We start from the raw sequence: 22,129 nt of genomic DNA, 5'->3' as shown, positions 1-22,129 counted from the left end.
TGGAGACCCCAACACCGATAAATATCTGACTAGCACTAGTCCATCTCGGCATCCTGAGCAGCATCTTCATTCCGTCATTGTAGAGTACTTTGTTTATACTGTCACCAAAGGTGAGCAGTATACAGTGGGGTGCAGAATGCCCTAAAGAGAGCCACTTTAACTGAAACTGAACACATCCGAAACTTGCGTAACAGCATGTTGGCTTGTGCATACATTAGACGCCGTTGTCTGTTGATGTCCATGTCATCAGTTAAATCATCAGTTATATAATGACCCAGATATTTCACGGCAGTACAAACTTTAAGAACAACACCTGATAAGAAGAAATCTGGAAGTACCAGCTTCTGATCCTCCTTAGTCCTTGCAATCATAATATTACTTTTCAGTGCATTGTACTGTATGTCATACTCCTGGCCATAGTATGAGCAGGTCCTCAATAATTGTTGAAGACCAGCACTACAAGGACTGAAAATAACTAAATCATCGGCATACATGAGATGGTTAATTATAGACCCACCAACAACACATCCTGTCCCACATTGCTGCAGCCACTTTGATAAATCATCCATATATACATTAAACAGAAGAGGAGACAAAATAGTTCCCTGTCTAACCCCATTACTTATTTTAAAGGGGGCTGACACACAATTACCCCATCTTACATACATCAGTTGATGCGTGTACCAAAAGGATAAAATTCTGACAATAGATCCAGGGACCCCTCTGTTTTGTAGCTTATGAAATAACTTGTCATGATTAACCCGATCAAATGCCTTTGAGGCATCAACGAAGCACATAAAAATTGTGGAGTCCGGGAGGGACTCAGAGTAGAGCCGCTGCTCCTCCACGTCGAGAGGAGCCAGTTGAGGCTCGGGCATCTGGTCAGGATGCCTCCTGGACGCCTCCCTGGTGAGGTGTTCCGGGCACGTCCCACCGGGAGGAGGCCCTGGGGAAGACCCAGGACACGCTGGAGGGACTTTGTCTCTCGGCTGGCCTGGGAACGTCTGGGGATTCCTCCGGAGGAGCTGGAAGAAGTGGCTTGGGAGAGGGAAGTCTGGGCCTCCCTTCTGAAGCTGCTGCCCCCGCGACCCGACCCCGGATAAGAGGAAGAAAATGGATGGATGGATGGATGGATGGATGGATGGATGGATGGATGGATGGATGGATGGATGGATGGATGGATGGATGGATGGATGGATGGATGGATGGATAAACAAATTTAACAGACTACAAGAAACGAGACATAATTTATAAATTGTATCAAACTTTTAAGTACTTTTAACAAGATAAATATGCATTTTTATACAGCTGGGCATGAAATAAAGACGCACTTTTAAATTAAGCACATAATGCTTTCATTGCATATTTTAGCCAGAATGTTTCTGTGCCGTGTTTTTGTGCTTTGCTGGAATGTAACTTAGTTTTAGAGACACCTGCTGTTCGTCGGAGGAACTGCACCGTTCGCTGGTGTGTGACGTATGTTCCTGTGACGCGAAGAAATTTTAAACTCTCGTCCTTCTCAGTAATGGCGGCTTCGTTTCGTTCGCTCCCTTCAAGCTGTAACAACAAATGGTACTACACCCGACAGCAGATCGACAACAGCCCGTCTCGGCAAGCTGGACTTGATCCCGACAAGGAGCTGTCCTACCGACAACAGGCAGCGAACCTCCTCCAGGACATGGGGCAGCGGCTCAATGTGTATCTTTTGTCGTGGTGCGTCGCACGTAGCGAACATTAGCATTAGCTCGTCGGCTAGCAAAGTTTAGCTTCTCCCGAAGCCGGCTCGGCCGAGAGCGTGGTCGCTTTAGGTTGTTGTTGTGGTTTGGATGAGGCCTTGTAGTTTTTTAAAGTATATTCATAGCTGTTCAGCGCATTTGTTGCTGATTTTAGTACATTATGGCTTGTTTATTCTCTCCGACGGCAGCCGTACATGCTAACCGCAGCCGACAAGGCCTCTGTGGTTCACAGGCCTTATAAACGTTAGCATTAGCTTTGTCTGTTTAGTGAAACTGTTTAGGAAGGAAAACAACGGAGCCAAGTTTCTTAATGTAACTGTAACCATCATATTTATAGTGTCCCTAACAACGTAGTAGTTATCTAAAGGCAACATCTACTGTATTGTTTATATAAAATGTTCTTCCGGCAACTCACTAATGTTTACAGTGCCCATAAAAAGTAATCACCTCCTTGGATGTTTACCCCTTTATTCAGTTGCAAATCAGTCATGATCAACAACATTTTTTGTCACAAGAATGCAAACCAATTAATGTCGAAGTGGAAAGTGATTTATATAACATAAATATGTAACGTAGAAGAGGTGATTCGTCTTCTTCAAAGTGACTGACCTAATTCAGCAGAGGCCCATCCACTTGGTGCCAGTAGTCTGTCTCTCTGTGAGTGGAATGGAGATCATCTGAGTGCAGTGACTGTGTTTCAGATGATTGTAGTATATATTCATAGGGGAATCCTTTGACCCAATCAATCAAATTTTATTTGTATAGCACATTTCAGCGGCAAGGCATTTCAAAGTGCTTTACATAATTAAAATAAAAACAGGAATAAACGGTGAGAAAGAGAAAAGGATTTTGAAAAAGATTAAAACAAATAAAAAAAAAAAACCTCAGAGTTTTAGTTAGAACGCCATCTAACCAGGGTACTCACACCTTAAAACCTTCATTAAAACATAAACAGTGAGAATAAGGAAATAAAAAGTAAAGATAAAAACATCAAAACTGGCACTCTAAGCCTAATTTAGCCATAAGCAACTCTAAACAGGTGGGTTTTAAGTTGAGATTTAAAGGCTCTCAGTGTTTCAGCAGTTTTACAGTTATCTGGAAGTTTGTTCCAGATTTGTGGTGTGTAGAAGCTGAATGCTGCTTCTCCTCGTTTGGTTCTGGTTCTGGGGATGCAGAGCAGAACCAGAAGATCTGAGTGGTCCAGACGGTTGGTACAGTAATAACAGATCTTTAATGTATTGTGGTGCCAAACCGTTCAGAGATTTATAAACTAACATCAGTATTTTAAAGTCTATTCTCTGAGCTACAGGGAGCCAGTGTAGGGACTTTAAAACTGGTGTTATGTCTCTATCTTCCTGGTTTTAGTCAGAACGCGAGCAGCAGCCAATAAAGAAAAACGGGCTGATAGTAATGAACCTAAAGAGAGACTGACTTGGTGTTGATTTTTATTGCTTCTGTGTTTGCATTGTTTTGTTTTTCTGTTGTCCTTAACTGTCCTGCGTCAGATCCCAACTGACTATTAATACAGCTATTGTGTACATGCATCGGTTCTACATGGTCCAATCATTTACAAGGTTTCACAGAAATGTAAGTACTGGTTTTCTTTTCGCTCTTGCCGGCTTTTAGCTGGACGTTGACAAGCCTAAAGAGTCATTCCTGTCCTTCAGGTCATTTCTCCGGCCGCTCTTTTCCTCGCCGCGAAGGTTGAGGAGCAGCCCCGAAAGTTGGAACACGTAATCAAGGTGGCGCATGCATGTCTAAACCCTCAGGACCCCTCGCCGGACATCCGCAGCGATGTAAGTATTGGGTGTCCATGCAGTCAATCCGTACCACCACAAAACGGAGTTTAAGAGTATATTTGATGCATTTCCACGCCAAAAGCCTTTTTTCCCTCGTTACTGTAATTTCCGGACTATAAGACAACTTTTTTCACACGTTTTGAACACTGAGATGTGGTGTTTACCAGCGGGTTTTGAAAAGCTGGACTACTGCGTTATAAAGAAGTCGGCGCCAACACAAGATTGTTACGGCTTGCACTAAATGATAGAAAAGACAAAACAAAGCCAATCTATTTGACTCTGACATCCAGAGTTGGAAGGGAAGAGGCAGTGTTGGCTATATTTCTAATAGTCCAGAAATTACGGAAAATGTGTCGAGGCCTTTTACAATAACACATTTTGCTAAATAATAAATCATAGTAGAAGTTATGGCGATAAATGATGTTGTTGTTTTGAGACAATTTTCAAGTAACATAATGGAAATGACAAATAAAAATGCCATAATGGCAAGAACATATTTTCAAAGATCCATAAACTTTCAATTCTAATAAACATTTTAACAGAATTTTAAGCCATTTCATACATATAAAATAAATAAATAAAACAAATTATTAATGTCTAGTTGAGACCAAAACACCAGACTGAAAACTTTTATCATCCAGTTTTTTGGTAGAAACAGACGAGAGAAAAATGACGAATCACTCAAATGGAAATTGAGCTAATTTTAATTTTGCTTATTATTGCACAATAAGCAATAAATAAGTTTATTGCTTATTGTGACAGGCCTAAGTGTGACCACAAACGGAAGTAATGGGACCAAGAAGCTTTTTTTTTTTTTTTTTTTTTTTATAATTTCAACCACTTCATTTTGCAGTTTCTGACTTTTTATGGTTCTTATGTCTAAAAACCTCCAAAAAACATTTTTGTTTCTCAATTTGCCTTCTGCCTTCCAAAACCAGGGGTTGTACGTGTGAACTTTTGTTTTTATTCGTTTTTAGAAGATTGGGCATTGTTGCGCCGGATAACAGTTCTGTGGCTTGATACGTGGGTTGAGAGAGAAGTGTCAGTTGTCCAGGTATTGTGATGTCTAGCAGTTGTAAAACAAGAGCATTTGTTTGTGCTCTGTGGTGTTAATTGTGTCGTCTGCAAGGCGTCCTCAGCATAACGGGAAAGACGGGTTCTGCGACAGAAGGGGAATCCTTTTCTTTTTTCTTTTTCTTTTTGCACTAATTGCCCGATCCTCAATTTAACTTAAAGGACAGCCTTTCAGACCAACAGGCGAACATTTAAAAACCACAGAGCATGTTCTGTAGCTCTTGTTTGACAACGATTAGAGGCCTCCCAGTGAGTAACGTGCCTGTCCTCTCAACCTCAGGCTTACCTGCAACAAGCCCAAGACCTGGTCATTCTTGAGAGCATAATTCTCCAGACCCTGGGTAAGTTTAGAAGGAAAAAAAAAAAAAAACTGGGTCCCTTTTGTTTCCCTTCCAGAAACTTGTGTAGCTTGTAAAGCTAACCGGCTTTTAACTTTTGTTCACAGAAATGCCAAATGTGGTTATCAGCATTGGAAAGTTTCACCATATCACTGTTAAATGACTTAAACCAGCTCTTTATTTCTCTCATTGTCACATGGAAAGCTGTTTTTGTCCTCTCACACTTACTGTAAATTTCAGCTTTGAGTTTGGATTAATAAAACCAATTTTCTGATTTTTCAGGGACTTTAATGTTACGTTTCCTGTGGCAACTGGATTTAATGAAGCCTAAGCGGTTCATATGTTCATGCTGATATTCTGTGTTCAGTTTTCTAAAGTCTGCTGCCTTTCTTGTCCCCTTTTCATTCCAGCGTTTGAGATCACAATTGATCATCCTCACACTCATGTGGTGAAATGCACCCAGCTGGTCAGAGGTGAGCATCGCACCTGAACGCCTACATGCTGGCAGGAGAACATAGTTTCTGCTTCAAGCTTATTTTTCAGGCTCTTAAGTATATTTTGTTCTGGTTTTCCAGCCAGTAAGGATCTGGCCCAAACATCTTACTTCATGGCCACCAACAGGTATACGTCCAGTTAACGTTGTTTTAGGAAGACGGTGTAGATCTGCTCCATGTTGTTTGACTTTCAGTCTGTTTTTAACCAAAATTTTAATCTTCTGATGTCTTTCCTTCTTTTGTCCCCCTGCTGTATTTTTAATGCGACCCAGCCTGCATTTGACCACGTTCTGCCTGCAGTATTGTCCACCTGTTGTCGCCTGCGTCTGCATCCATCTGGCCTGCAAATGGTCCAACTGGGAAATCCCCGTCTCTACGGACGGGAAACACTGGTGGGAGTATGTGGATCCCACAGTCACCCTGGAGCTGTTAGACGGTACGTCTTGGATTTTATCCTGTCGTTCTGTTTAAGGTGACATAATGGTCCAAATTTAGCTTAAAGATAAACAAGTGTTGCTTTCTGTCCCTGAAGTGGCTTTTATGGAAACCCACCATGAAACAAAGGAACATAAAGTCATAATTACACGTTTTAAACACGTATATATGATCTTTATGTCATAATTAAGACAATAAAATGAGTTTTGAAGTCATCAAGAGAATAAAAGTTGTAATTTACAAGTTGTATAAATGTTAAAATTGTTTTAAAGTCGTAGTTACGAGTTTTAAAGTTATTATTGAGTCATAATTGTGAGTTTTAAACAATTACAACTTTTAAAGTTGAAATTCTGAGAATAAGTTATAATTAAGTATTAAAGTCAATTAAAAAAAAGATATAATTACGTGTCTTGAAGTCATATTTAGAAGTTTTAGAATCATAACACAATAATTAATTTTGAGTTTTAAAAAAATAAATATGAGAATAAATGTATGTTTGAGTTTTAAAGTCGTTGACTTTTAATGACAAAATTACAAGATAAGTTTTATGTGTAGCGCCTACACAGTTTAAAATTAAAACTTTTTAAACTAACATTTACAACTTACAAGAATAAAAATCATAATTATGAATTCTGAAGTCATGATTACAAGAATAAAAGTTGTATTTACTTGTTTTAAACTTGTAATTATTAGTTTTATAGTCATAATTACAAGTTTTGTGTGTAGCGCCTGTGCTCTTTTGTAATTACACCTTCCTGTTGGCTTTTTCTTTATTTTTCTTTCATGGCAGAAATGGACTTCCATAATCTTTTGAGCGATTTCTGAACTTTTAAATATTTTTGCAGAGCTCACCCACGAGTTTCTTCAGATCCTGGAGAAAACGCCCAGTCGGCTCAAGCGAATTCGAAACTGGAAGGTGCGTTCATGTTTTATCAAAAACTGATTTTTGTCGTTATTTTGGGATGCTAACATTTGGTTTATGGTTTTCTAATATTTTTCCGTCTCTTCTCCTCTCCCAGGCCGGAGGTCAAACTCCAAAAGCCAAGCCAAAGGTGCAGGAGGACGGAGACCAAAGAGACACCATGATCAGCATGATCTCCATGGTGTCATCAGAAAGCACCGTGGCGGGCCTGATGAGTCTGTCGGCGCCACCGTCTGGTTCCTCTTCCTCATCGGGGGGCGACAAGGAGCGGACGGTGCCGGGCAGCGCCGCCACGTGGAGCGGGAAGGGCGCAGTCGGCGGCGAACAACCGCCGGCCAACCACGAGGTTCACGCCCCGGCCAAGGTGTCGCTGAGCGAATACCGGGCCAAGAACGCCGACGTCCTGGCCGCCCAGAAGAGGAAGCTGGAGAACATGGAGGCCAGCGTGAAGAGGGACTATGCCAACCAAGCGCAGGCTCTCATTGGCCAGCAGAAGAAGCATCATCACCACCAGCAGTCCAGCTCCTCCTCGTCCTCCGACGTGTCCAACCCCTCACCCATCATCCTCAAAATCCCCGTGGACAGGGAGCGGCCCGACAAACATTTGAAAATGCGTTTTCCGATGCCCGCAGGCGGTGGCCACGGCGACCGGGGTCAGGATCCGGACATTAAAGTGAAAATACGGGTGCCGGAGAAGCCGAGGGGGGGTTCGGGAGAGGAGGGCAAGAGCCGGGAGAAGCACAGGGAGCGCTCCAACCACCACCACCATCATCAGCAGCATCATCATCATCAGCAGCACCACCACCATTCCTCCTCCAGCAGCGCCTCGCTGTCCTCCTCACACAAACACTCGTCCAGCTCCGGCGGCTCGCTAGGCAGCAGCAAAAAAGTCCCGAGCGACTCGTCCAGGTCCAGTTCCTCGTCTTCGTCCAGCTCCCGAAAGAGGACGCATTCCCAGGACCCGCACGCCGCCTCCGCCGCCAAGGTCAGCAAGACCTCCAGGAACACCTACCAGCTGCCCTCCCTGTCTTCCGGACAAACCCTGGGTTCAGACGTCCTGCCGCCGCTGGGCCTCTCCCACCACCAGGGGGCATTCTCACACTCCAAAGGGGACAAGATGGACACTAACGGGCACGGTGCGGCGGGCGGTGCTCAGTCCAACGAGTACCAGGACACTTTTGAGATGCTGAACTCGCTGCTGAGCGCGCAGGGCGTGCAGCCGTCGCAGCCGTCCATGTACGACTACCGACCCCAGTACGCGGACTACCGGTTCCCTGGCGGCTCCAGGGGGGCCAACTCCAGACCGCCGCCCCTGCCCTCAGAACCGCCCCCCCCTCTGCCGCCACTACCCAAATGATCCTCCGGTCATTTATGTAGATTTTACTTGAAATCACAAGCGTCCATCTTATGTAAAGTGTTGTAAAAAAAACAAAACAACTAAATTAGCTTTTTTATTAAATTCACCCAACTTTTTTTGTTTTTTTTTTATGTGAGTTTCTATGACGGGGTATTAGGGCCACGCTAAGAAAATAAATACAATTACGAGAATAAAGTAAATAAAGCAAGAAGAAAGTCGTAGGAGAATAAAGTCAATTTTATGACTTTTTTTCTTGTAATACTGACTTTATCGCAAAGTATTCTGACTATTCTCATAGAATTAATTTTTTGTTGTATTATTGCATCACACAACTTCCAATTTTGTAAAACTGACCTTTTCTGAATATTTAAACATTTTTTTCAGTTTTGTTTATTTTTGTAAAATTGACTTTTTTCTCAAAATCTGATTTTACTTTGTTAAAACTTTACTCTCCTGACATTATGACCATATTCTCATAATTTAATGACCATATTCTCATAATTTCATGACTTTATTCTGGTTATTGTATTTTTCCTTGTCGTGGTCCTGACACTCCTCCGTATGTTTCAGGGTGACAGCAGAGAAATGTAATAATGCGGTTAGAAGTTTCACGTTACGAATCTTAAAGCCTCGCAAAGAACAAAAGATTTTCTTCTTCTGCTCAATTCTAAGGAAATGTGACGATGGGGATTTATGTTAATGAAATTCAAACTGCCATCAGATATATTTTAGCCCCTTTTTGTACTGTTTTTATAGTATGTTATTTATTGAGTGCTTTTTAAAAAAAAAAAACATTAAGTCGACCTTTAAGGTTCCCTCCTTTCTGTCTGCACAGGGAGAGATGATTTCATCAAGACTGTACAGTTTGAGAGTGCATGTCAAAAAAAAAAAAAAAGCCATGTTTTTACATATTTTCTTTTTTAATTTACTTTTTATGTTTCAAGGTGAAAAAGAAAAAAAAAACCTCCTGCCTCCATAACTAGCGGCTGTTTTATTTGGGTTACTCGTATGAAGATTGTATTGTGGAATCTTTCTATTTTGTTACTGAAAATTACAGGAAAAAAAAAAAAGAAATGTAAAGTAATGAAGCTTGTACTCCTTTAGATTTTAAATGTTGCAGTCATTGTTTTAAATGGTTGTAAAATGTTCACATTCAGTTACACTAGCTTCATGCAGTTGGAAAGGTTTAATCATATCTACCCAGTACAGTGGTGATGAAGGACAGACATGTAATCTCGCCTTTGATGGTTCTGATTTTAGGATGTTTAATTGTTTAATCCCTCATGTTAACACCGTTCTGTTTTAATCATGCTAAAATTGGCTTTACACACGCAACTGTTTTTCATATTTAGCTTTTTTATTTTTATTAATCCATCCAAAAATGACCACTCTTTAAAAAGTTTTTGCACGTCCTCTATAATTACAGTACCTCCATCCCAGTCTTGAACATGTAGTCCCATAAAGAATGTTTAAATTTTATGCTTGAGCAAATTAGAAAATGTTCTATTTGTTGGCTGTACATTTCATACACATAAAGCTTTATATGGGTTTGATTGTGTAATATTACTGCTCTTAACCTGCTCCCTTTTTGTTTTTAATCAGTTTTTATGTTTAAAAAAATGCTTCAAGCAGATTATGGTAATGCAGTTCAGCAAATCAGCCATATAATTGTATTTAATTCCCCTCGTAAATGATAAATATGTCAGAAAAAAGGCTTTCTTTTCTTTAGGCTTTTAGTTGTAACAGGGAAATGGTGAATGCACTGAATATTTATCTTTGTAGGTGAGCCTACAATGAAATCGACAAAGTGTTACATGTATAATGGTAAAGCTACTAGAGTAGATTTCCAAAACAAATTATCTAATTGGGACAAATGTTTCAGTTGAAGTATTAACATGCTGTGAGAAAATGACTCATTTTTATACTAAGACCATATATATAAGGTGAATGGAAGACACTCATGCAACCTAACAATGCAAAAATCACATTTACAATAGTTTCATGTTTCATTTCTTGGTGTTTTTATTGACACTCAGGTCTGGAAATAAAGAAATTGGATTTTTTTTTTCTTTTCATTTAATAAGTTATACGTGAACAATGTTTTTTGATAAAATGTGGTTGCTTTATTCCGGAAGTCAATAAATATTTTAAGAAAAAGGGATTTGGACTTTTAATTTCTGTTTTTTGGGCGTGTTAGAAAGCGAGTTGTTTCCAGTTTGAGTGGCGACTTGATTAGCCAATCATGAGCCTTACATTTTCTTCTGACCAATCAGCGCTGCAAGTGGGTGGGGCTAGATTGGCTGTAATCAGGGAATCCGGGGAGAAGTCGCGTTATTGTAGTTTGGGACTCTTCGTCTGTCCGGACGTCTCTACAGGAGGGTAAGCAGCTTTACTACTACTAAACGAGGCTAAGTGCAGAGCATAGCTTCTACATGTTGTAACGATATAATGTATGGCAGATGATTTTTGGCCGTGTTTGATAAATCTGTGGTCTTTGACGAGAATTATTTAACGTAGCAGTTAGCTGATGATGCTACCAGCCAGACAAAGATGGCGACTCTTCAACTGAAGTAGTGACGCAGTGTAAAGAGGCGGGTTAAAGCTTGTAGCGCGGAGTTGGAGCCATCAAAACGCACCGTGTAACAGTTATTTACAGTATTAAAATGATGTTATTATTAGTGCCACTTTTATTATTTTTAACAGTTGCGTTTATTTTATGTGTAAAAGGTTAACTGGCATTTACCCGCGTATTAAAACTGTAGAAAATAACGACTTCTAACTGTACGTTGTTACACTTATGATGAACGCATTTTAACTATATTTCTAATATGATTGTAGGTCTAAGATGCTTTAAATAATATTTATGACACTACATTATCATTCATAACAAATGTGAAAGCTGACTAACCCGTTTCAAAGGTTTTTGTGGGTCTGGAAAGTTTGGGAACCGGTGATCTTGACAGCAGTTCCTCCTCCTCAGCAAGCATGTGGCGACAGTTGAAAGGATTAACTCGATTTCAACAGAGAGAAACGGGCTCAGTAATACTAATGTAGGACAGACTCAAGAAAAGAAAGACTTATCACATGGTGTCAGATGGAATAATACAGATAAACCCATAAACCAAGAAGATCAATTGGTTTTAGATCTCAGGAATTTAGTTACAAAGTTACTGTCTTAAACTTGTGTTTCTCAAACAGTTTAAAGTTTTTGCAAATTAGCCATCAGGGAATTCAGTTTCTTACCTAACAGCGCTTAGGTAGGTGGTAAATATTGTCTCTGCTTTTTGTAAATTGAGTTGTTACCATTTTATTACAGTTATGAGACCTTTGCTGTATGACGGTCTTCAGTCAGAGGCTGTTTCAGACTCATTGCGAGACTGGCTGCTACCTGAGATCCTTCCTGCCCACAGCATCATCATCCACAATGGCAAAATATCAGAAAATGTATCAATTTTAGATTGAATTCTCTTCTCTTCCTTTTCTTTCCAGATTTGTGATGAACAGAATCAGAATACACGTTTTGCCCTCGAGTCGTAACCGGGTGAGTCAGACGGCCCGACCGCAGGAGCCCCAGGCCTGCGCCTTCACCCAGCGGCCCTGCACCCAGCCTCGCCTCGAGGGCTTCGACTTCTGCATCAAACACATCCTGGAGGACAAGAACGCCCCGTACAAACACTGTAGCTACGTCTCCGCCAAGAACGGCAAGCGCTGCCCAAACGCTGCTCCGAAGGCCGACAGGAAAGATGGGTACGTGGAGGAAGGTCAAGGTTCATCCTCCGAGCTACTAACTGACTCAAACACATTTTCTTCCTTTTTTTTGTTCTTATGTTTCTGCTGCAGGGTGACGTTCTGTGCCGAGCACGCTCGTAGGAATGCGATGGCCCTGCGAGCTCAGATGAGGAAGGCTACCTCAGGTCCGTCTCCGGAGGCTCTGCTGTCCCAGCTTAGCTGCTTCAACCGATCAGAGACCCACAGCCTAGACGGAGGACGCTCTGAGGCCAGCCGCATCCTGGGTAAGGGCTTTGGCTTGACGGCAAACTTAAATATGAGATGATTTACGTTTATTTTAGATCCTGAACATAATTTTAGTTCGAATGCTGCGTATTTTTTCATCTAATTTACGGTTGGAGCTGACAATTGGTTTAGTAATTGATTAGTCTTTCAACTATTCAGACGATTAATCGGATAACTAAATTGGCAAATTCTGCAGATTTTTCATTTAACCACTTAAGCCTAGAAAAACATTAAAATATACAAATAAATGAATAATAAAAATGTTTAAATGATAAAATAAGCATTTTATTTCTAGAGGGCAATAACATAATTCCTTTAGTGAAGTCTTGATCATTTAAAACTATTCTGTTATTTTGTTCCTAAATGTCTATATAGTGTAGGGCTGACCTGGTAATTAACTGTTGGATTAACAGATTAAAATTAGGATTTTAAAAAGTTCTTAAATAGATTTTATCTTTGTAAGAATTTGAACCTGGTGAAGCTAAAACTACCACTTGAGGAATTCTGGGTAGAAAACATTTACAGATGAAGGTTTCTTTGTCTAATCTTAAATGCACAGTATTTATATTGTTTAAAAATTCTCTTCTGATGTTACTTCTTTCAGCAGATTACCTTTTTCTGTCTGCATACTCCAATTAACGATTAGTGAATTCCTAACTTAATTGGCGATTATTTCAGTAATTGATTCATCACAATCAGTCGTTTCTAATCTAATCTCTGTCTCTGTTGCAGATGAAGAAAGTCTGAGTGAAGAGGAGCAGGGCCCGCTGGTGTTGGACCAGACCTGGAGGGGAGATCCTGACAGCGAGGCCGACAGTGTTGACAGCGATCACGAAGATCCTCTGAAGTACGACAAAATGTTCAGCCATCTTTTCTTCTCCTAAATGTCTTATGTGTAGCAGAGTTGACAAGTTTAACATTTTGAACTCCTGTTCCGACCTACGAAACATTTCTTATCGTTTATTTTACAAAAGCCTTTAACGTTATCTTCGTATTATATCTGTGCTAATTTAGTTTTCTTTTCGATTACCTTTGCAGACATGCAGGGGTTTACACAGCAGAGGAAGTGGCTCTGATCACCAGAGAAAAGCTCATCAGGCTGCAGTCTCTGTACATCGACCAGTTTAAGCGCCTGCAGCATCTGCTGAAGGAGAAAAAGCGTCGATACCTGCAAAACCGTAAACTGGAGCATGAAACCTTAGGTAACAACAACTACCTGCAGCCAGAAAGCATCAAATGTTCCCATGGAGTTCTGTAACACAATTTCTGCTTTTTTTTTTCAGGAAGTAGTCTGTTAACGGGACCTGAAGGTCTGTCCATGAAGGAGAGGGAGAACCTGAAGAAGCTGAAAGCTCTGCGCCGATACCGCCGCCGGTACGGAGTGGAGGCCCTGCTGCACCGGCAGCTCCGGGAGAGGAGGCAGGCGGTGACAGAGGGAGTCTCTCAGGTGAATGAATCATCATGAAAGGATTCATTAAAGTCTTACTATAGAAAGTGTCGGTTACAACACAAAGTATTCAGTACCAGGCTTTGGTATTCTCTCTTTGAGAACCACATCCATCCAGCAGGCTTTGATGCACCCAGATCTGCTAACAATTAGGGGTGTAGTGATGCAATAATTTTACGATATGATATTCTGGTCACGATACGATGTGTATCACAATATTTGTTGTGCGATACAATTTGATACGATTCAGTGCATTTTTACGATTTTCTGAAAGATTTTAGAAGGACAGAGTGATTTTAGTGACATTTTGTGTTCCATAGACTTGAATTTAGTTAACTGAAAACTGATTAAAAGCACCAACTACACAATACCAGACTCTGATTGGACAGTCTAACAGTCTGCAGCTGGACAAAATGAATCAAAGATGCAGTGAGAGAATTAGTTTGTCATTTAATTCATGTGGATTTGACATAAAACTCAAAAATTTAATCCAGGTAATCTGCTCCTGGTAATCCAGGAGCAGAGTGGGGAGATTATCAGCCTCTATAGACTCTCAATATGCAAATGATTGCATTTATGTTTTTTCTTTTGGACACTGTGGCTGCATTTTGGAGTAAAAATGCAGCCACAAATGCAGTCTTTTGGACTATGGGGAAAAAGGCTTTTCTACCTTGGCTCCCGGAGTTAGCCGTGGCTGTAAGCTACTTTCTTCTAACTGCTAAAGTAGTGGCTCCGCCTCACCCCGTAGTGATCGACTCCCTGCAGCTACGCAGCGCCGCTATTCCCCTGCTTGGATCTCTGAGTAGCTGCCTCTCAGACTGCCAGGATATCATCGTTCTCTCAGTCTCTGATACTCTTTGTCTGTTGCTAATAATGATCGATCAGCCATTGTTACCATGGAAATCCTCACTGCTGATTCCGGCTGGGGGTTTTCCCTCTTCGTCTTCCTGCTCAAAACACAGCGCCGCTGCGCGCCCGTTTCGGATGTTATCAACCCATGTTCATTCTTCAGGTAATCCTTTATATACAGAACAGAAACCGCTAAGCCAAAAACTAATTACGAAGTGGATGCTACCAGTCGAAATTTGCATTAATTTCGCGATCGCACTGCTGCGTTCGCGCCTCTTCTCCGTTCCGCTTCTCTTTCATGGTTACTTGCGCAACTTTACTTCGTTTCTCAGCAACAGAATACAGCCCATCTTTATTTATTGAAGATTTTACATTTTCAAAAACACAGGAATCTAATGTTTCGTTTCGCTTGTACGTTTGGAAGCTCATTCCCTCACATAACCGGGAAATGGCGGCGCTTTTGACATTTCTCTGACAATCAGAAAAATATGGTTTACTAATTTTAGCATAACTCCGGTTATACTTGGCCTATTGACACAATTTAAAAACTGGTGTGTAGTTTATAATGTGCACTTTAAGCTCAAGTTGAAGGTGAGCCTGAGGGAGGCGGAGTCCTGCTGCTACGCCGTAACAAACTAGATGTTAAAAAGAGCTATAAGGCTATGGAGCCCTATGGTTTAACGGATCGATACTCGCAGATGAAAAATCGATACTTTCCGAGGGCGGAAAATATTGATATATATCGCCGAATCGATTTATTTATACAGCCCTACTAACAATGAACTTATTAAACTTGGCTATTCACCTTTTAATAAATGTGACCTAAATCTTGTTTTTATTGCTCAGCTCACAATATAAATGTTCTATTATTTGCAGGCTTGTTGCAATAATCACTAAATCAATTAATCGCACGATAAATCAAAACAAATTCAATCATTTCCGCTTACATGATTTATCATTTTTCTCTCTTTCTACCAAAACCTGGGTGATAAAAGTCTTCAGTCTGGTGCTTTGGCCTCTAATAGCCCTTATAGACCCGTTTAGAGGTTTAATAATTCACTTTATTTGTTGTTTTGTTTGTTTTGGATATTTAAAATGTCTTCCAGGTTCAGTGTTGAACGTTCATGAATATTTAAAGTTTAGTGATGTTTGAGAATGTGTTCTTGCATTATATTACTTCAAAATGGTCTCAAAACAACATCATTGTTTATTGCCGTAACTCCTGAGACAGTTTCTGGTCCAGCATCATTTGTTACTGCGAAGGGCCTAGTCGAGACTTTTCAATATTTACAAAATGGACTCCTTTCTTTTAACGAGACAAAACCCTTGTTACGTTTTGTTTCTACCATAAGTCACAAATCTGTTTCCATCAGAAAACTTATACTCATTTGAAGTGTTGCAGCTTCGTTTGTTGTTGTGCGGGTTTTCAGTGGTGTCTGTCCACCACTCAGCAGTCACGCCAACGGCTCCAACTGAACCACATAGGTCACTTTTCTGCTACCTTTTTCTTTAATTGTTGCATCTCTTTCTCCTGATATTTCCCGTTTTGTGCTGCAGCTCCACATGAGAGCAGTGGGTGAAATCTGCATGGCCTTCGTTGATGGAGTGAGATGCACCAACCCCTGCCTCCCGGTGGCCAGACACTGCCTCTCTCGTATCCTTCGCTCTACTTATGTTGAGTCACGCGGTGGAGTTGTTGTTGTTGTTGTTGTTGGTTTTGAACTAATTAACCCTCCGTCTACCTTTCCTTTCTGCTTCGGCTCGGATCAAAAGCAGCAGCTTGCTGTAGCTGTTAGTTTTCTCTAAAAGGAGCCCAAAGTAAAACCTTCCCGTGGTCTGTTGATTTTCCCCAGATTTGCAGGGACTAAATCAATTCAATTGGAAGGAACAATCATTTCTAGAGCCACGATGTGGCTTTTTTCTTATTCCATTTCCAGATTCATTTTATTTTTTCCTTTTGCTTTTTCTCCTAAAAAAAAATTTATAATTAAAAACAACAAACAGAAAATATTTTCAAAAAGTGGATTTTATTTCAGTCATCCCTTTTGGGAGTTGGATGATGGAATATTAGAGCCAAACCATGTAAATCCTTATTTAATTATGAGAATATAACCGTAACACTAGGTCAATAATGAAGCGATTTTACCAAAAGAATGTTTTTAAATTGCAAGAAAAAAGTCGTTTTAATGCTCAGTCGTTTAACGTTCGTCAATAATTTGATGCTGATATATTTAAATTTCAAGTATTATATTCATATTGATGTGGAGATATTGTTGATCTCAATGGGAAATTAAGTTATCTGTAAAACTAATACTGTTTATTGGGTGTAACTTAAAGTATAGTATAACTTAACAAGATCCAACATTATTTACATATTTTATTTTTCATGTAAGAGTTCTCATAAAATTGTTACTCTATTAATTTATTCTCCTTATATTACGACTTATTCTGGTAATAATGTGATTTTTATTATCAAAATTAAAAATGTTGAATATTATAGTCGGGCTCTAATAGTCCATCACAGAGTTGGCCTGAATTCCAGGACCAAATAAACAGCAGCTGAAAAATACGCTTGTCAGACAAGATGGCCGCCCTGGGCGTGATGACATCACAACAGGGAACTCTGGCGGGAAAAAAGCATTCAAAAAATTTAATCTGCATAAAACAAAAAATTTGATTAATTGATAAAATCGATTTCTTGCCCAGCCATAACATTTCATTTAAATGTTTTTTATTGAGGATAAAGTAGGTGAAGCCAGATTTCAGCTTAAAAGTCTCTGTTCAGGTTATAGTGGTGATTGTTTGCTGGTTAATTTTACATTTTGTCTGAACATAAAACCTACAGAAACAAAGATTCATGCAGGTTCTTGAAATCCTTAAAAATGCTTGAATTTCAATTAGATGTTTTGAATATTTGGAAAGTGCTTGATATTCAAACTGCACAGTTTGGTAATAAAATGCAATGTAGCATTTGATTAAAAACCTAAATTTGGAAAGTTTACCTACAGATAAAACCAAATTTAAAGATGGTATAAACTTTTTTTCTCACAGTCTAAAGTTAATCAGATCAAACTTTTCTTGTTTTAAGTTGGTTAAAATTACCTAAATTATTCCTATTTTTTTATTTTAAAAATGGTAAGATCAAGAGTATCTCATTATGGAGAATTAAAACCATCTTCTTTTGTTCATTTGTGTTTGTTTTTATCTCCAAAGCTGGAAAAGTTTGAAAATTTAACATGAACTTATCTCCACATCGCATCGTAGTCTATACGTTTACAGTTTTGTGTATTTTTCTGCTTTTTTCTGGGTTTTTAATCGTGTTTCTGTGTGAATTTCTTCAAATTTTCCTTAACAAGTCGCTGCTCAGACATCTGCCAGGACAGCAACCAGGTGCTTTTTAAAATCTGCCCGGGGCTGAAAGACGCTCCCTGCGACCGCACCGTCCACATGGGTCAGTCCGACGACCCCCGCTGCCCGCTGCACCTCACCCTGCCGCCGCCCATGTACCAGCCGGAGCAGGAGCCGCCGCCGCAGGAGCACTTCACCCCGTCCAGCAAGGACATGTACCTGAGCGCGGCGGAGCTGCAGCCCACAGAGAGCCTCCCGCTGGAGTTCAGCGACGTACGTCTGACCTCACCCACCATGACGCAAACTAACAGAATCGTTTCACAAACCAAAACAGTGAAAAAATTAATCATTAATACAATTAATTTGGCATTTAATGTATCAAATTGAATGAGTTTGTGTAAATTCTTGGCAGGCCTAGAGTTGATTCCCTTTTTAAGCAGCAGGGGGCGACGCTGAGGTGTTGAACTGAGCTACATTGTTTGCAACGTTAATCCATCTTTGACACTTGGTGCCTGCAGCGTGGCGCAGCGGCTAACTTGTTTTAATTAGACGTTTCCTTAAACATAAAACAGGGAAAATTAATCGCACGATAAATTAAAACAAGCTCAATTATTTCCATTTGCACCATTTATTATTTTTTCTTCTTTTCTTTCTACCAAGAACTGGATGATGGGTTTTCCATCTGGTGCTTTGACCTCAACTAGACTTTTTTTTTGAGAGAAAGAGACTCCATAATTTGAGGGACTGCACAGTGGCGCAGTTGGTAGAGCTGTTGCCTTGCAGCAAGAAGGTTCTGGGTTCGATTCCCGGCCCTGGTCTTTCTGCATGGAGTTTGCATGTTCTCCCTGTGCATGGTGGGTTTTCTCCGGGTACTCCGGTTTCCTCCCACAGTCCAAAAACATGACTGTCAGGTTAATGTCAGGTTGGCCTCTCCAAATTGCCCCCAGGTGTGTGTGTGTGTGTGCATGGTTGTGTGTCTCTGTGTTGCCCTGCGACAGACTGGCGACCTGTCCAGGGTGACCCCGCCTCTCGCCCGGTACGTTAGCTGGAGAGGAACCAGTACCTTCTGACCCCACTGAGGGACAAGGGCTTGAGAAAATGGATGGATGGATGGACTCCATAATTCATTTAGTCATTTCTGTTGTTTGTTTATTCTGAATATTTAAAATGTCTTCCAGTTCCAGTGTTAAATGTTCATTAGAATTTTAAGTTTATTAATCTTTGAGGATGTTCTTGCTTTATTATGCCATTACTATCATTTTTACTTAAATATCGTCTCAAAACAATAGTATCGTTTATTGTAATAACTTTATCGCGACAAGCTTGACTATAACTATTAAAACGAGTCATTTCAGCTCATTGATGGTTAATTTTTGATCCTCTTTTATTGATTATGTCCTCTTGACGCGCTGCTGTGTGTTTTGCAGGACCTGGATGTGGAAGGAGACGGCATGCAGGGCCCCCCGTCCCCCCTGCAGTTTGACACGGCCCTGGCCCTGGAGGACCAGACCATCAGAGCCATCGCCGAGGCTCCGATGGACATCCTGACCGGAGAGGACCCGGACCAGGTGGACCTGGACACCTCGGGACACGAGCTGTCAGAAAGAGACGTGGACGCCATCATGGATGATCAGGTCAGTTTGAGGCTCAACAGAGAAAACCATCTGGACTCCTCTGTGGTTCCTCACAAGGACTAGATTTGATCTTAGTCAAAGAGACGGAGGGATTTTGAAGTAGTTAATTATTTTTGACCATTTAATTTCATATTTGAATGAACAAAATGACTTTGTTCCTGTTTTAGAGCTTCGACGTTTATGTTTCACACGCATCAGACTATAATTATATAAAGTCATTCTCTGACCATAAAGTTGGTGTTTGGAAGAAAGCTTTTAGTTTTATAACTATTGCCAAAATTACAAATTTACATTCCTGTTTCTAGTTATTTAAGTTTTTATGTAAGAAATATAGTATAGATAAACCCCCATCCTGTTTTTTTTTTTTTTTTGCATAACAATAATTTAAAACTACTAAAAATGTTATTCAAGGCAATGATGGCTTACTTTAAAATTCATAATGATAAAATAATCATGTCAGGAAAAGGACCGCAAATGTCTCTGCAGACCACGCACATCCTGGACCCAAAGTGTTTAAGGTTAATATTCTTTATGAAAACGAAAATGAGGGGAAAAAAAAACATTTTCCTTAATTGAAAGAAAAATAATCCAAAAAAGCATTTCTATTTGAAACTGAATGAGCATTTACAGCTGACTAAGATTAACTGGATAATCTAGAAACTCTGCTTAGTTTTTGTTTGTCTTAGTAATTTGAAGTCTAGTCGTGTGTTTTTTTTTGTTTCTGTTTTTACTGAATGTTTTAAGGTTACTCTACCACATGTTACTTTTATATTTACTTCAGGACATAAAGTCCAAGAGTTGTTGTTGCTGTGTTGATCATCAGCTCTAATTTTAAAGGGAAATGTGTCGACATGTAGAGGTTTGTCTTAAAAATGGGGATTTTTAGCTAAAACTTGTTTGTTAATAACTTAAATGCTGTGTTTGAGTTGAGGAACCAAACTTACTAAAGTCGCACAACCAGAGCAGAAAAACACCAACTTGTGTTTTATTTAACATAAATGTCACGTTTCAGTTCTTGTGAAAGTTTTGATTCTCAGTTTGTCTCATGACACGAAGCGGCTAGATCAGTGGTTCTTAACCTTTTATGAGGAACCGAACCCACCAGTTTCATATGCGCATTCACTGAACCCTTCTGTGGTGATAAATAAAATATGATCTTTTTCCCCCAAATTCAAGACATCTCAACACAATTGGTGATCTTCTTTTAAGAAGTTCACTAAGTCTTCTTAAAAGGTAGAGTCTCTGAAATCAGTTCTTCAAAATAGTCAGTGTTTTCAGCAAAGTTGAGCTGACTGTCCAGGAACGACCCAAGGTATTTAAAATGTGCCACAGTTTCAACAGGTTGGCCATCGAGAGAAACTGGAACCACTTTAAGTTCTTTAGGTGTTTAGATCATTTAATTAGCTCTACATTGTTAAGAGAATGAAAAACTAATAATAAGACTTTGCAGTATTCTGATTTAGTAATGTAATTATATTAGTTGTGTTACCATTAGTTGTGGCTAAGCAATGTAACGTGATCCTCTGAATGGCTAAGCAATGTAACCTGATCCTCTGATTGGCTAAGCAATGTAACGTGATCCTCTGATTGGCTAAGCAATGTAACGTGATCCTCTGATTGGCTAAGCAATGTAACGTGATCCTCTGATTGGCTCAGCAATGTAACGTGATCCTCTGATTGGCTAAGCAATGTAACGTGATCCTCTGATTGGCTAAGCAATGTAACGTGATCCTCTGCAGCAAGTGATGGAAAAGCGGGGCGTCATCACGACTTTACACAAGTGTGTCTTTACCTCCGCGGCAGAGGCTCCGCCGAACCCCTGAGACCGACTCACCGAACCCCTGGGGTTCGATCAAATCCAGGTTAAGAACCACTGGGCTAGAAGAACTGCGGCTGCTGTGGGTTTTTAATGGCCGACCTCTCGTAGAAAAAGCTTTAATTTATTTCTGGTGTCTTTCCTCAGGTTGTGTCAGACGTAGGTGGAGGAGAAGAAGACGCCACCGACAGCTCGGCCCAAGACCTGGACCTGGCAGCCGGCAACGCGCCTCGATGAACCGACGGCTTTTTATTTTTCTGCTACTTTTGGTTCCAGATAATTTGGTTCTGTGAATTGATGATCTACTGAAATACCTGGTGGTACTCAAGTGTTTGTTTGTTGTAATAAAAGGTGACAGAGGAACAAAACGCTGTCAGCTGGTTGTATTTGTCTTTGCTTTAGTGCAGCGGGGTTCAAAGGGCGGCTCGGGGGCCGTTTGTGGCCCCTAGAGTAGTTCTGAAAGGTTTTTCAATGACTAATTTATATCTTAAATGGAAAATTTTAGGTGAAAATCATGTGTTTTCTGTTATTGTGTTGAGATTTGTTTTTGCTTTTATCGTAAGTAGGGCCACAAATCTCCAGCAATATTTCACTAAAAAACAGATTTAGTTGCATCTGTTGCTGAGAATAAACGACAAATGATATCTTCACCTTTTTTATTCACTTTAATTAAATTATTACATGTTAATTTGTTGCTTAACAGGCAAAAAGAAAATAATTCACAACAAAATCACTTAAGATTTTTTATTTTTATTGAAAAAGTAAATAATTTTGGCCCTGAGTTGTTTATACCAGTATAAAACTTTTATTCGTAATTGTTTGTATTATTATAATCAAAGTTTTGCTAATGTTCCCAACAGGTGCCT

General features: G+C 40.1%; 2 protein-coding genes and 1 non-coding gene across 4 annotated transcripts; all 3 read left to right on the top strand.

Annotated features, from left to right (window-relative positions):
- The first annotated feature begins 1,467 nt into the window (after positions 1 to 1,467).
- ccnt1 (cyclin T1) lies at positions 1,468 to 10,316 on the top strand. Of its 2 annotated transcripts, XM_008414657.3 has the most exons (9): positions 1,468 to 1,698; positions 3,242 to 3,323; positions 3,404 to 3,532; positions 4,890 to 4,950; positions 5,358 to 5,420; positions 5,523 to 5,568; positions 5,714 to 5,877; positions 6,722 to 6,792; positions 6,896 to 10,316. In XM_008414657.3, the coding sequence occupies exons 1-9, from the start codon at positions 1,526 to 1,528 to the stop codon at positions 8,153 to 8,155; spliced, it is 2,049 nt and encodes a 682-aa protein (XP_008412879.2). In that variant the 5' UTR covers positions 1,468 to 1,525; the 3' UTR covers positions 8,156 to 10,316. The 2 variants fall into 2 exon arrangements, with proteins under 2 accessions (XP_008412879.2, XP_081465429.1); XM_081609303.1 differs by lacking the exons at positions 1,468 to 1,698; positions 4,890 to 4,950.
- Positions 10,317 to 10,426: 110 nt separating this feature from the next.
- kansl2 (KAT8 regulatory NSL complex subunit 2) lies at positions 10,427 to 21,631 on the top strand. Its single transcript, XM_008414660.3, has 10 exons — positions 10,427 to 10,534; positions 11,645 to 11,902; positions 11,996 to 12,168; positions 12,902 to 13,016; positions 13,208 to 13,371; positions 13,453 to 13,616; positions 16,023 to 16,119; positions 17,833 to 18,086; positions 19,241 to 19,447; positions 21,411 to 21,631. Exons 2-10 carry the CDS (start codon positions 11,652 to 11,654, stop codon positions 21,498 to 21,500), a joined length of 1,515 nt encoding a protein of 504 aa, XP_008412882.2. The 5' UTR covers positions 10,427 to 10,534; positions 11,645 to 11,651; the 3' UTR covers positions 21,501 to 21,631.
- On the top strand, positions 16,222 to 16,358 carry LOC145552401 (small nucleolar RNA SNORA2/SNORA34 family). The gene has a single exon (XR_014088436.1). It is a non-coding gene; the product is annotated as a small nucleolar RNA SNORA2/SNORA34 family (small nucleolar RNA).
- Positions 21,632 to 22,129: the final 498 nt, after the last annotated feature.

This window comes from Poecilia reticulata, chromosome 7, assembly GCF_904066995.2.
Source record: "Poecilia reticulata chromosome 7, P_reticulata-male-v2, whole genome shotgun sequence".
Lineage (NCBI taxonomy): Eukaryota > Metazoa > Chordata > Actinopteri > Cyprinodontiformes > Poeciliidae > Poecilia > Poecilia reticulata.
Note: the sequence above shows the minus strand (reverse complement) of the source record. Positions and strands in the feature narration are given on the sequence as shown.